General features: G+C 37.4%; 1 protein-coding gene across 2 annotated transcripts in view; it reads left to right on the top strand.

The window, feature by feature from the left end:
* LOC106881292 (tetratricopeptide repeat protein 16) overlaps nucleotides 1-15,851 on the top strand; it is a 148,630-nt gene that overhangs the window by 15,745 nt on the left and 117,034 nt on the right. For both annotated transcript variants that reach the window (XM_052966285.2, XM_052966284.2), the window contains exons 3-4: nucleotides 7,904-8,079; nucleotides 10,875-11,210. In XM_052966285.2, coding sequence (XP_052822245.1) covers nucleotides 7,904-8,079; nucleotides 10,875-11,210 — 512 coding nt within the window. The remainder of the gene's footprint in view (nucleotides 1-7,903; nucleotides 8,080-10,874; nucleotides 11,211-15,851) is intronic.

Below are 15,851 nucleotides of genomic sequence, written 5' to 3'. Positions count from 1 at the left end.
CCAGTCATAATGCTGCAAGAGCTGCGTGAGGCAGCTTCTACCTGGACGGAAACCATGCTGGGTCTCATTCAGCAAGTCATTTTCTTCTAGGAACGCAATCAATCTCCTTCTGACAATTCGTTCCATGACTTTGCTAATATGTGAAGTCAGAGAGATGGGCCTGTAGTTCCCAGCCTCTGCTCTGCTTCCACCTTTATGGATAGGACATATGGTGCCTTCCTTCAGCTTTTTGGGAAGTTTACCATTTGCAAGGAAACTCTGGAAGAGTATCCGGAGTGGTCCTGCTAGTTCTTGTTTACACGACTTTAAGAGGACAGCTGGGAAACCATCAGAGCCAGTTGTCGAATTTGAGCTCATTTCATTTATGGCAGCTATTACATCTTCCTCTTCAATGTCAATGTAGGTAATGGATGCAGTCTTTTCTGCTGAGTGCTATTGTCAAAGAAATCAGCTGGGTTCTTTATCTGCATGTGACTCAGAGGAGAAGTGAAGACACTCTTGAATTGTGTACTGAGCACTTCACTTATCCATGTGGGATCTGCAGTCAGTGAGCCATTAGGCAGGAATAGGGGTCCTATCTTATACTGTACCATAGCAGTCTCTTTTGCAAATCTATAGAAAGCCTTGGGGTTTGTTTTTATGCTTTCTACTGCTCTCTTCTCCTTCTCTGCTCTCTCCTTTTCATGGGAGAGTTTAATCTTGTTTTCTATTTCTAACAGTGTTAGTTTTAATTTAGCCCTTTTCCTATCCTCCAGTTCTCTAGTTAACTGGTTTGAGACCTTTGTTCTGTGTCTCATAAGAATTTTCCTGTCTCTAGGAATTCTATTGGCATGTTTGCTGGTCTTTCTATATGGCACGTATTTGGTGCATATGTCTTGTATGGTTGACATAAAATGACTTAGTTTGAGGTCATTGTCTTGTATAGAAAGGCTGTCATGCCAGTTTTGATTTCGAATCTCTCTGCGAATTGACTTCCAGTCCGCCCTGTGGAAATTCAGGTTGGATATTGCTTGAGTCCTGGTGGGGTGGGTGTCAGTGGGTTGCCTAGGACCATACATAGTTAATTCTATAATGTTATGATCTGAGAGAGATGTGGGCGTTATTTTCACATTATGGATTAGGCTCACATTGTTTGTGAAGCAGAGATCTAAAATATTGCTTCCCCTGGTTGGTTGGAGTATCACTTGTTCCATGAACAGCATGTTGGATAGTTCTAGCAATGATTTTGCCTGGCTTTGTTCATGCAGTGACATCCCAGAGAGGATGTGACCTTCAGGCCATTTAACATTTGGGAGGTTAAAGTCGCCTAGGAAAAGTATATTGATGTGTTGGTCCAGATTTGTCAGGACCTCTTCTATGCGTCTGAGGCTGTCCTCAAATTTACCGTCCTGCTTTGCGGTATTTGGTGGACGGTATGTTGAGCATAAAACTACATCAATTTGTTTTATGTGTACTATTAAAGTATCACATACAGAGTTTGAGTGTGATAGTAGTAGTAGGGGTGTGACATCTTCTCGGATGTACATTGCAACTCCCCCATGACTTCTCTCCCTCCTGTCTGTTCGGAGTATGGCATACTCTGGTATATTTATCTCTGCATCTGCTATATTAGGTGTTAGATGCGTTTCGGTAAACACCATGCATATTGCTTGATTGCATGTTACTAGGTCTTTCAAGTATAGGAACTTGTCTTTGCCACCTGTTCGTAATAGGCCCCGGATATTCAGTAGGAATATGGGTGTGATATCTGTGCAGGGGTTCCTGGTGTTAGCGGTGGCCATCCCTGATCCATCATCTGTGGTGGTCTTGGACAATGGTTCGTGTGGCGTTGACTCTGTACCCTCTGCATCCACGTTAACTGTTGTATCATTTTCTGGGCCACGCTTAAAAAAGCTTGCTGTTCAGCTACTGTAGTTCGTACAACCTCTGCATACAGCCTATTTTTGGGAGCAGAAGGAATATACGGACTTCTCTCTTTGTGAGTCCTGTTGGTATTCGGTGGGTTATGTGTACGTAGATTTAAGCTTTCTGGTCTCCCTTTTCTGCGCTCCCGCTTATTTTGTTGTAAGTGGTTATCTACCTTGTTTAGCTGGTGGTGTTTGGGATGGGCAAATTTGCAGTTTCGTCCCTTTTCTCCGTGCCAGCAGGTACCATTTAGGTAGAATTTACATACATATACATATATATATATATATTCATATATATATATATATATATATATATATATATATATATATATATATATGTATATATATATATATATATATATATATATATACACAAATATTTATATGTATATATACATGCATATAAATATACATGTATATAAATATTTACCTGTATATAAATATACGATATATATATATATATATATATATATATATATATATATATATATATATATGTATGTATACATACACAATATATATGTATATATACATATATATATGCATGTGTACATACACAATATATATGTATATATACATATATATACATATACTTATTTATATATGTATATATATATGTATACATATATATGTATGTAATATATATATAAATATATACATATATATATCTTTTTTTCATTTTGCAAGATTTTTTGATGTGAAATTGTGTGTTGAAACAGATATTGTTGTATTTGGGGATGGTCATGCTGCCAGTTTAGCCAATGAAAACACACGAACTATATATTTGATGTTAATTTGCTTCAGCTTTATTTTACATGTGTACATGAAGGAAGAAAGCAAAGGACCACTGATGAGGTCACAGAAGTGTGACGAAAGAACTCTGGCTGAAAAAGATTAATGTAATGTAAATTAAAGCTGAAGCAAATTATGAATATATATATATATGTTTATATATAGATTGATATGTATAGTTGTATATGTATAGATGTATATATATTGATTTATATGTATATGTATATATGTATGTATATATATATGTATATATATGTATATATACATATATATGCATACATATACATATATATGCATACTTATACATACATATAAATCTATATATATATACTTGTATATATATATATACACATATACAAATACATCTATACATATGCATGTATATATACATCTATATATATACATCTGTATATATACATATATATATATATCTATATATGTGCAGATGTATATGCACACATACACATATATATTTATATATATATACATTTTCATTTTTTTTTTCATTTTATTTTCCATTATATCTAGTTTCAGCTCATGAGCTGTGGCGAAGCTGGGGCACCGCCATTTGGTGTTGCTACACAATTTTACTTCACGAATTTTACTTCAGGAATTGACATTTGGTGCATGAGAGAGTTTGATACAGCTGCTCTCATCTGCACCTCCTGTCGTGAAGTTGGTTCATCTGGGACACCTGACAGGAAGAGGTCCAGCCTCATCTTGAAGACACCTACATCCACCCCATGCAGGTCTCTCAGGTCCTTCAGGATGATATTGAAGAGCTGTGGACCTCTGAAGCCCAGGCTATTACAGTATCTTGTCCTACATCTTGATGACAAATTTGCAGTCTTTGGCACTATGCAATGGCGTCCAGTTCTTTTATTTGTGTAACTTTCGATACCAAAGTTTGGGACAATTCCTTCGAGGATCTTCCAGATGTATATTATGGCATATCTTTCTCACCTACGCTCTAAGGAATAGAGTCTTAATCTCTTGAGTCTTTCCCAATAGCTTATATGCTGCATAGAGACTATCTTCTTCGTGTAGCTTCGTTGGATTGCCTCAAGTTCTGAGATTAATTTGACACTGGTTGGTGACCATAGCTGAGAGTAATAGTCAAAGTGGCTTAGAACAAGTGTCCTCCAGAGTACCATCATGGTTTCCTGATCTCTTGTTCTAAAAGTCCTAAGAATCCATCATTTATATATATATACATGCATAATATATATATATATATATATATATATATATATATATATATATATACACACACACACACACATATGTGTATGTGTATGCATGTCTATATGTGAGATAATAATTTCTATATTAATACTGAAAGTATTATCTCACATTACCATCGAGATGTTATTATTTCACTTTTGACACGTAATACTGAAATAGTGTAAGAGATAAGAGATTGCTCCGGGCTTGCATTAAGCAAGAAGTTGAAAATTTCTTTTGACCCATGACACTGCATGGACCCTAAGTAAGGTATGTGTAAAATTTGAATGAAATTTTCTGTGTTTTAGTGATGCATGTATACAGGCAGACAGGCAAACAGACAGACATTCTCAGTTTTATATATATAGATATATATTTATATTTAATGCCCTTTTTATTTGATTTTTATTGGTTTCAGTTTAATGTTAAATCTTTTGTTGCCTTTGTTCAATTTCAACATATGTTGTCAGTTTGTTTTAACCTGAAATAGCTAGTCTTGTTTTCCTGAGAACTTTTTCATGTTGTTTATTTCTGATTATCATTAGTCAGTGTTATTTCTTGGATAGTTACATAAAAGGATACAGTAAAGTGTAGTGTCATACAGTGCAGCTGTTTCTTTCAAGGACAAATGATCTGAACACAGCTGTCTACAAAAGTTTGATTAACCTCTCATCTGTGGCAATACAGTTTGAATATGATATAAGTAAATAAATATAGATTTATACATTGATAATTTTTAGAGGTGTTGTATAATGCATTGAATCAATTGACAATCATACTTTTTAACTCTAAAATAGTGGAATTTTAACTCAAAATATTCAAGGAATATATATACTTAGTCTACCACAGCTTCATGTGTGATCTGTCATTTGAAAGCAGTTTATCGTTCAGTCATCTGAATCCAGTATAGCATTCAGTCATCTGCATACAGTCTACTATTCAAGCATTTGAAAGCAGCTGAGCATTCAATTATTTGAATGTAATCCACAGCTCAATTATTTTAACTTTACTGCCTTAAATAATGATTTCTAACTTTGGCATAAACCCACAAAGTTTGAAGTAAATTTTGAAAGTAAAAGCCATTTCCATGGTGAAAGCTGAGGTGCAGCTCAGTAGAACATTAGATTCCAATCCTTGCTTCCACCTGAAATTTCATTTTGATTTCTACTACAGATTCAGCTATAAGAACATTGTCATTACCATAGAAGACTTCCCATAGGCAACCAGTCTTAAATTCCGTCCCTAACCGTAACTCTAACACTAACCCTAAACACTAACCCTAACCCTAAAACCATAACCCTGACAGTAAAACCCTAATCCTAACACTGTAGTGAAGATCGTGCGGGTGTTACGGAAAAGGCCAATCTTTGGTAAAGATCGCCGAAGACACTGTTTACGGAAAAGGCCGATATTTAGGAACTCGTACCGAAAGACTGCCGGGGATCAAGAACCAATCCTTGAGGAACTCCTACCCACACATTAAATTCATTGCTATACTCATTGCCAACTTTCACCTTACAATCAGCCTACCTGTACATGGTTTGAACAGCTTTCAACAACCACTCATCTACCCCTAGCTTCTGCATCACTCACCAGCTGAGGAAGCATGGTATTGGCCATATTTTTTGATATTCCCTATGGTGGCAAAAGTGTATTAATATTATTGTAACAATTGCAACTAAGGAAAATATTCATTACAATAAATAGTGTGAGAATGTGGGGATTAAGGAAATCCAGGCAGATACTTCAGTCAGCACTCCATGTGTAAAATGTGGTTAACAGAATGTCAGTGAGGAAAATCAGAATCCATATTCATTTAATCCACTAGATGCCATGCTGTGGGATTGAGCCCAAAATCAGCGTCACTGTGTGAGTGTTTAAGTTATTTGTTAATGTATACCCTAGCTCATTTTTCTTCTGTTTCTTCTTTTTTTTTCATGTGTAGAGACCAGTGAAATAAATATACCTTATTTGAAAAATAAGTTTTGGCCACACAAAGGGCATATGATTATAGAATATTGTGTCAATAATTTCCCTCCAATCCATGTTAGCAGAGAAATGTCAAATGTAAAAACAACGCCAACATGTGAAAAGAGACAGAGAGAGAGAAAAAGAGAGGGAAACACATAACAAACTTCCACACAGTTTTTGTCCACTAAATTCCAGCTAGAAAGTATTGATTCAGTCTGAGGTTGCAGTAGAAGACATTTTAACAAAGTACCACAGTTTGGTTGGACTCACAACTGTCTGGCAGTAAAGTGAATTTCTTAACCACATTCCTATAGCTGTGCCTATGTTAGAAACAATAATGATTACACTGTGTAACACAACTTTTGTCCTTGGGTAACAACTGTTATTTCTTATTTGCTTGCCCCTAGAAAGTATGAAAAATGGTTAATATTTCCTTTAGACTTTGTTTTTGTTACATTTATTCAAACCTCAAAGAATCCCTCTCAATACATTATGATTCTCCCCTACTACTCCTGTTCATGATCAGAGATGCACATATTGTCAGCCACTAAGAGACATGCTTAAGTGGTTCAGGTCAAGCAACTGACGATCAAGTCTATGATATTGAGCAGAATATTTACTCTAATGATATTTCTGCTTGAACGACTCAGCAATGTGAAATGTAATGGAAAATAGGTCAGTTTCAAATCATTGATGTCCAGGTCACAAATGCAAAGTTTGAAGGGAATAGTAGTCATTTCCTTTGATTTCTAGATAGAAGCAAATAGGAAATGATACTTACTGACCAAAGACAAAAAAAATAAACATTTTGTTATACTCTATATAATCTGCTTGTTCATTCGCCTGTTATATATTATTTAGTTAGAGAGGTGGAGATGGAGTAAGGGTGAGGAGTGAAGAAAGAAGAGAGGAAGAAGTAGAAAAAGCTGATTAGTATCAATACACTTGGGCTAAATGGTCACATGATCAGCTGAAGGTAGAGGTGAAAAATGAGAGAAAAAGGCAATGAGAGAAAAATGAGAGAGAGAGAAATCTTAAAGTGTGGTGGGATGGAGAAGGAATACTTATTACATGGTTAAAAAGTTAGCTGGGAAAGGTAGAAGAAGAGAGAGGGACAGTTATACTGAAAGAGACAGAGAGATAGGCAGATAGCACGGGTGGTGGTGGTGTGTTGATATTGAAAAGTATTTTTTATTGAACTAATTTTTTTTATGGTGACGATTCACATAAGTGCAATTTATTGTCTGCTTGCTTTAAAAATTGATATTTGTTTATAAGGGTTAATTTAGTCTAAACTCTGGATTCACAAGCAACACAGTTGCAAACTGCCCAAGAAAGGATGAGCAGAAATAGAGCACAGATCAGAGAGGAGATATAATAAAATGAGGCAAAAGACAAGACCAAAGGAGATGTGAGAAAATGAATGTAGACGAACGTCAAGAATATTTAAAGAAAGCTACACTATGAATGCAACAAAATACAAATCATCCTTTCTTTCATAAATAGGTCCTCTTAATTTTTTCCCTTCCATGGAATTTACACAGGTCCTACTAGTTATTATCATTATGCAAAATTATTATTCTGCAAATGATGGAACTGATTGAGTGAATGAGTTCACCAAGATCAACTTTATTTCATCTATCAGGGGTCAATAAAATTATTACTAGTCAGTCATTCAGATTGATTTAATCGATTATTCTCTGTCTCAAATTCTGTATTCATATACCTCTGTTAGAGATCATTATTATTTGAGTTCAAATCCTGCTAAAGTCAATGTTACCTTTCATATTTCAATAAAATGAGTATCACTCAAATACTGGGTGCATTATCATTATCATTATCAAATAACTGAATGTATTTCTTTAGATTTATCCATTTATTCCTTCCAAACCTTCCTTCTAATATAGTTATAGTTCATAAAGTTACGAATGGAATATAAAGATGTTGGGTGTGAAACATATAAACTGTCTCAACTAACTTTAGCATTTTATTCCTCTATTTGCAAACAGTTTGATGAATACGGCTCATTTGTAGAGGCAGAAAATGTGGACGAAGATACAAAAAGGGAATATCTAATTCACTGCGAAAGTATATTTGACTCACTAGTATGGGTCAGCAAAACACCTATCGTCAATAATTTTAACTTGCGGAGACAAAGCTTGATTGAATCAAGTATTGCTAAAGAGTAAGTTTGCCTCATCAACATCATAGTCACAATCTCATTATCATCAACATCATAATCATTGCAGTCATTGCTATCATCATCATCATCTTCATAACCATTTTTCCCTTACTTAGATCACACACATACACACACACACACACATACGTATCTGTTTTTTGTCTTATCTTTTCTTTTAAAGATTATGAAAATTGTTTCTATATTATTTTGCATTTGCAAGGGTAGCTACTTTGGGTAAACTGTTATTTCCCAGCCATAATCTAGTTGATATCTTTTGTTTTTTTTAAATATCTTCATTTTTGGATGGGATAAATTAATTTGAATTTTTCCTTTTCCTTTTATGAAAACTATCAAACTTAGCCCAAACACCCTGTATGTATGTATGTATGTATGTATGTATGTATGTATGTATGTATGTGTGTGTGTGTATGTGTGGAGGTGCAATGGCCCAGTTGTTAGGGCAGCGGACTCGCGGTCATAGGATCGCGGTTTCAATTCCCAGATCGGGCGTTGTGAGTGTTTATTGATCGAAAACACATAAAGCTCCACGAGGCTCCGGCAGGGGATGGTGGCGAACCCTGCTGTACTCTTCCACCACAACTTTCTCTCACTCTTTCTTCCTGTTTCTGTTGTACCTGTATTTCAAAGGGCCAGCCTTGTCACACTGAATATCCTCGAGAACTACGTTAAGGGTACACTTGTCTGTGGATTTCTCAGCCACTTGCACGTTAATTTCATGAGCAGGCTGTTCCGTTGATTGGATCGACTGGAACCTTCGACGTCGTAAGCGACAGAGTGCCAACAACAACATGTATGTATGTATGTATGTATAGTGAAAATTTAGATTTAAATTTAAAATTTAAACTGTGTTTTGAGTATATCCCACGTAGTATGCCAGCAAAGCACATTCACTGCTTATGGCTACCTTGTTCAGTCACAGTGATTGCATGATCGTCGCTGGATCTACACGAGGAATTCCTTAGTGCACATTGAGTATAGCAGAAACAATTGATACAGAAGATAGAGTATACTGGGTACTTTATTTATCACAACAATCATTTCAACACATCCACCACTGCTCCCTTGTAGAAATGAATTGTGGGGAAGAGAATCCTCAAGGACAGGTTGTGTGTAGGAGCATAGTCATAAATGACATGTCTTTAGGGTCTTGTTATTGTTTAGATGGATGGGTCTTCTCAAGTACTGCAAATAATCATCTCAGTCCTTTATCATCACTGTGAGGCTCAACATCTTGAAGTCATTTTTTCACTACTTTATCAAATGTCTTCCTGGGTTTCCCTCTTCTACTGCTTTCATTCTCATTTAGTAATCAGCACTTCTTTATGCAGCTGTCCTCATCCATATGCATCACATGTCTATACCAGTGCAGTTTTGTTTTTTGCACATTACATCTGATGCCACTCATGCCCAATATTTCTCTCAACACATTTGGACTTTGTCATACATTGACACTGGAATTATACCATATACATATTATATATACATATGTAGATATGCAATGTGTGGTTAAGAAGTTTGCTTCCCAACTACATGGTTTCAAGCTCAAGCCAATCAAAGCCTTGTAAGTGGGTTTGGTTGACAAAAACTGAAAACACCCCATCATATATATATATTTATACATGTGCGTGTCCTTGTCTTGACATTACACAACAAATACAAATGAGCATCACTATCAGCTAAAGGAAAAAGTACCTTGCTTGAAATCAGGTGAAGGCTAGCAACAAGTAGTACATCTATCTATGAAAATCTACCTCAAAGAATTCCATCTAACCCATGCAAACTGGAAAAGTATAGAAAAGTGGTTGTTAAATTAATAATAATGCTATCTATATATATATACCATCGTTATTTAAGGTCCATTATCCATGTTGGCATGGATTGGATGGTTTAACAGGAGCTGGCAAGCTGAAGAACCACCCAGGGTCTATTGTCTGCTTTGGCATGTTTTCTACAGCTGGATGTATATATATATATATATATATATATATATATATATATATATATACAACAGGTTCCTTGTTTAAGTTGGTGAATGCTGCCATAATCCTTCATCGTTGGTGTTACAGGGAATTTTGTTGATCTCTCACTCAACTGAACCCCACACATAATAATCAAGGGGTTGCAGTCTGGGAAGTTAGGTGGACAGATGTTAGAGGTGATGTGGTCGCAGAAATTGTCTGACAGCCATGACTGGGTTTTCCTGCTTGTGTGGCATGATGCAATGCAGAGTCCTGTTGCCAGACACAGAGTCTTCCAGCAGCCACCCACTTGACCCAGGGCAGCACTACCTCCTCCAGGCACTTGATGTAGGCCTCTGTGTTGAGTCTGAGGCGGTGTAGGAAGATGAATGGAGGCATAACGTTGCCATCACTAGTGATCACTCCAAGCACAATGATGTTGACTGAATGTTTGATTTTTATCACTCTCGGTACATGTCCTCAGATCGACACCCAAACACTCTGAAATGTTCATATTGGAGCTTCTGGCATGAATGCCAAGTAATACAGCATGTCGTTTCCAAATTTCTGGCAGAGTGAATTGCATCAGGGTGCTGTTTTGCTCACAGACAGTGCCCAGCTGACCCTACTATACTGTGTAGGTGACAAAGCCAAAAAATAAAAACTATGTTTACTTGAAATTAAAAATATAAAATGGCAACAATTTACTCATTGCACCCTGTATATGTATGTTATAAGTAAAGAGACAGGTTCAAGATAAAATTGAATGTGACAAAAAAAACAAACACAATCCATTGATCTACTTTCTTTTACTTGCAGCATAATGTCAGCTAAGAATTACAAGTCAGAAAAGAACTACTCTGAGTGTTTGAAATCATTAAGCAAAGCAGTTATGATGGACTTCAATAACCCTTTCTACCTAGCTGACCGAGCAGAAGTCTATATCATTCTTGGAGATATTCAGTCTGCTGTGCAAAATTACAGCCGAGCTGTATTCCTCTACCAAAGCTCACCAGTCTTTAGATCTCGTTTAGCCAAACTTTACTGCTTTCAGGGACAAGCCTTTCTTGACTTCAGAATGTATCATCAAGCTTTTAAAGCTTTTCTCAAAGCTTCCAAGTGGGATCCTGAACAGTTAATATACAAAGCTAAAAGGTAAATTTTAAAAAAAAGCATATTTTTTAATTTTTCATCCCCCATGACCAAGCAGTTTGATAAAAAAAAAAAACTAACAGTATAAGCACCAGATTTAAAATAAGTACTGGGGTCAATTTGTTTGATTAAACTCTTGAAAGTGGTGCCCCAGCATAGCAGCAGTCCTGTGAGAACAATTTTATTGTTATTTGTTTGTCAAACTGCTATGTTCTGGAAAATAAATACATGCACATACATATACACCAGACTTCCATACAGTTTCCTGCCACCAAAATTCATTCTCAAGACATTAATAAACTTAAACTATAGTAGAAGACATTGGCCCAAGGTGCCACAAATGAGACTGAACCCAAAGCTATGTAGTTGCAAAGCAGATTTTTGTTAACCACATATTTATGCCTGGCAATATTACCTTATTTGGAAACAGATAAGAATTGGTGACAGGTTGTTGAAAATCTGCCTCAATAAACTCTGTCCAACCCATGCAAATATGGAGAGATGATGACAATAACAATGATGGAATTTTAGTAAAAAAAATCAAGTGGTAGTGGTTTCATACTGGCTTTTTGTCTTACTAGCCAACAACTATTTGACTAGGGCAAAGGTTCTCAACCCATTTTGGCCTTTGGAGTCACAAATGGCTCCCCTAGAAAATATTTTTATTTTTCAATAGACTACTTATTTTGATATCAGCAGATAATGATTAAAAAATAAAGGACGTCGTTTTGCATATGTGCTTGTACGCAGTCTGGAATACAGATGTACAAATTGAAATGCAAGAAAACAAAATAATGAATTGAATGTTTGGTATTTCCACCACACGACACCTATGAGACCAATGTGTTGTCTATAAAAAGAGTGCTCTTTGGTACCAAGTAAATGCCAATGAAATCATTTCAAACCTTTCCGATTTCCTTTATCAAAACAGCTAGAACTTGTGCAACAATCTGACATTTAAGTTATTGTCACTCAGGAAGAGGATTTTTTTATGCTCAAGAAAGAGAGTATATTTGATAGAAATTGTTGAAATATATATGTACTTCATATGAGTAAAAAATTGTTGGGGATGGTATTCACTGTATTTGGATCTAGTTAGTTTGAGTAACAAAATCATCCCCCTTTCAAAATGATATTAAAAAATCTGAAAATTTGTCATATTAAACATTCATTTTTTATTCAGGATCTAGTTTGTTTCATTCACAAAATCTCCCTTTTTTTAAAAGGAAGTAAAAAATCTGAAAATTGGTTATCTTGATGCAGTTTTCCATGCTTATTCCTATGAAGCCATGAACTTCTGAAGAAAAATTTTGACACACACAAAGTTTGTTTTTTATAATTTGTGGTTTTAATATATGGACAGTCTGAATCTACCATTTCTTTCTCTATAATTTCCAAATAATTTTTTAAATACTTCAAAATCAAAATTGCGTAGATATGTGTGCCAGAAACAGTAGTTAAAAATTAAGGAAATAGATTTTTGGGAGATCTCTTATTATGACTAACTTTTATTCCATTATTCTAATATCTTCTGAAACTTATACATGTATAAATGCATACAGAAACATACAAATATAAACACACACACATACATTTTTACAGAGTTTGTTTTATATAAATCGAGTTCAAATTCCTCTGCTGACAGAATACAAAATCCAGAAGATGAATAGCTAAGGCTTTTACTTTCAACCTTTCATATACTCCTGTTTCAGCATTGATCATAATCCCTACCCCACCCCCGTCCATTCTTTATTATCTATCTATTTCTTTACCATGTAAACACCACCCGTTTTGATTTGTCTCCCTGTTTGTCTTAAATTCATGCATTCCTTTTAATTGCCACGCTTTATTTATTTATTTATTTTCTTTACTTTATTCAAATTTATCGTTCCTTAACTCATTCTCTCTAAATTTGTCTACCATAGTATAAAAGTACAGAAGTGGCTCTTACTTTAAACTTGCTGGCTCGTGGTATGCCTGCCCTCCCGCCCCCTCCACCAGTACCAGAAGTTCTTATCCCCCGTCATCCTTGGTTGTCTCCCACGTACACTTCTGAGGGCCTAATGCCATCCCCTCTCCTACCCAGGGTTTTAGTGATCATATAGCGCATAAAAATGGTGTAGTGTATGCAGGTTGTAGACATTGTTTATGAATTCTGCCAAATGCAAGCTTTCTTTTCAGGTACAGGACACTGCTTTCCCTCATCCCAGGGTCTCACAGGCCCACACCTCCCACACCATCAGAATTGGCACTCTCAACGTCGGCACACTGAAAGGTAGGTCTGGTGAGATTGTTGAGATGCTTGAATGGAGACGCTAGGTTCCTCACAGGCAAAGAACACAGGTACAAGATTTTCTGGGCAGGGTAATCGAGGTAGTCAGAGTATGTGACAGAGTACTTAAGATTGTCGACCCAACAGAGGGACCAGCTATCCGAATTGACAGTACCTTGGTAGATAAAGCAATTAAGAGTATGAAGACAGGGAAAGCACCTGGCCCATCAGGAATCACTGCAGAGATGCTCAAAATATCTGGTCACCCGTATAGTTAATCAGGTGATACATGGAGTCATACCCAATGACTGGTGTAGCAGCACCATAGTCAACTGCTACAAAGGTAAAGGTGATGCTTTAGACACAAACAATTACAGAGGTATCAAGTTGTTGGACCAGGTTATGAAGGTCACGGAGAGGGTCATAGCCCAACTAATTAGGGAGAGAATTAGTTTAGATGAGATGCAGTTTGGGTTCATTCCAGGGAAAAGCACCACTGATGCTATATTTCTGGTAAGACAGCTGCAGGCGAAATACCTAGCCAAAGATAAACCTCTGTACCTGGCTTTCGTTGACATGGAGAAAGCTTTTGACAGGGTTCTCCTATCACTTATCTGGTGGTCAATGAGGAAACTAGGGATACATGAATGGTTAGTGAGAGCTGTGCAAGCCATGTACAGGGACGCTGTCAGTAAGGTGAGAGTTGGCAATGAGTACAGTGAAGAATTCCGGGTAGAGATAGGGGTCCACCAAGGTTCAGTCCTCAGCCTCCTCCTACAATAACAGAGGAATTCAAGACCGGATGCCCCTGGGAGCTCCTCTATGCTTATGACCTTGCACTAATTGCTGAGTCACTATCTGAACTAGAGGAGAAGTTTCAGGTGTGGAAGCAAGGACTGGAATCGAAGGGCCTTAGAGTCAACCTAGCGAAAACCAAAGTCCTAATAAGTAGGAAGGTAGACAAAACACAAACCCCTTCAGGTAGATGCCCCTGCTTGATCTGTAGAAAAGGCGTAAGTAGAAACTCCATAAAATGTGCCCAGTGTAAGCTATGGACACACAAGAGGTGCAACAATCTCAAAGGAAGGCTAACTAGCAAGATAGTTTTTGTATGTGGCAGATGCTCTGGAGCAATAAACACTGAAAATGTGCAGAAAACAACCTTTGCTACACTCCAGGGAGATGTAGTTGATAGCTTCCACTACCTAGGTGACCAAGTTTGTAGTGGAGGAGGGTGCACTGAAAGTGTAGCTGCTAGAATAAGAATAGCCTGAGCAAAGTTTAGAGAGCTCTTACCTCTGCTGGTGACAAAGGGCCTCTCACTCAGAGTAAAAGGCAGACTGTATGATGCATGTGTATGAACAGCCATGCTACATGGCAGTGTAACATGGGCTGTGACTGCTGAGGACATGCGTAAGCTCGCAAGAAACAAAGCCAGTATGCACCGATGGATGTGTAATGTCAGTGTGCATACTCGACAGAGTGTAAGTACCTTGAGAGAAAAGTTGGACCTAAGAAGCATCAGTTGTGGTGTGCAAGAGAGATGATTGCGCTGGTATGGACATGTGGCAAGAATGGATGAGGATAGCTGTGTGAAAAAGTGCCACACCCTAGCAGTTGAGGGAACCTGTGGATGAGGTAGACCCAGGAAGACCTGGGATGATGTGGTGAAGTACAACCTTTGAACTTTAGGCCTCACCGAGGCAATGACTAGTGACCAGGATCTTTGGAAATATGCAGTATATGAGAAGACCCGGGAAGCCATGTGAGAGCATAATCTGTGGCCTCTGCCAGAAGTGTAGCCAGCTCACTTATTCATATCTTTACTTCATTGGACACTAAACTCTGCTTGCAAAGACCTGTTGGGGCAAGTGAAATCAAAATCGTAATTGAACCAAATTCGATGACTGGCACCTGTGCCAGTGGAGCACTAACAGGACCGTCTGAGCATGATCATTGCCAGAACAGCTGTCTGGCTTCCGTGCTAGTGGCCCTTAAATAGCACCATTTGAGCGTAATCGTTACCAGCGTCGCTCTACTGACACTTGTGCCGGTGGCACATTTAGAAAATCATTAGAGCGAGTTTGTTGCCAGTGCTGCTGGAGTGGCTCCTGTGCAAGTGGCACGTTAAAAACACCATTTTGAGCATAGCCGTTGCCAGTACCGTGCGACTGACCCTCGTGCTGGTGGCACGTAAAAGCGCCCACTACACTCTCGGAGTGGTTGACATTAGGAAAGGCATCCAGCTGTAGAAACTCTGCCAGATCAGATTGGAGCCTTGTGAAGCCATCCGGTTCACCATTTCTCAGTCAAATCGTCCAACCCATGCTAGCATGGAAAGCAGAAGATAAATGATGACGATGGCATCCTTG

This window comes from Octopus bimaculoides, chromosome 3 (assembly GCF_046866305.1).
Source record: "Octopus bimaculoides isolate indiv1 chromosome 3, ASM4686630v1, whole genome shotgun sequence".
Lineage (NCBI taxonomy): Eukaryota > Metazoa > Mollusca > Cephalopoda > Octopoda > Octopodidae > Octopus > Octopus bimaculoides.
Note: the sequence above shows the minus strand (reverse complement) of the source record. Positions and strands in the feature narration are given on the sequence as shown.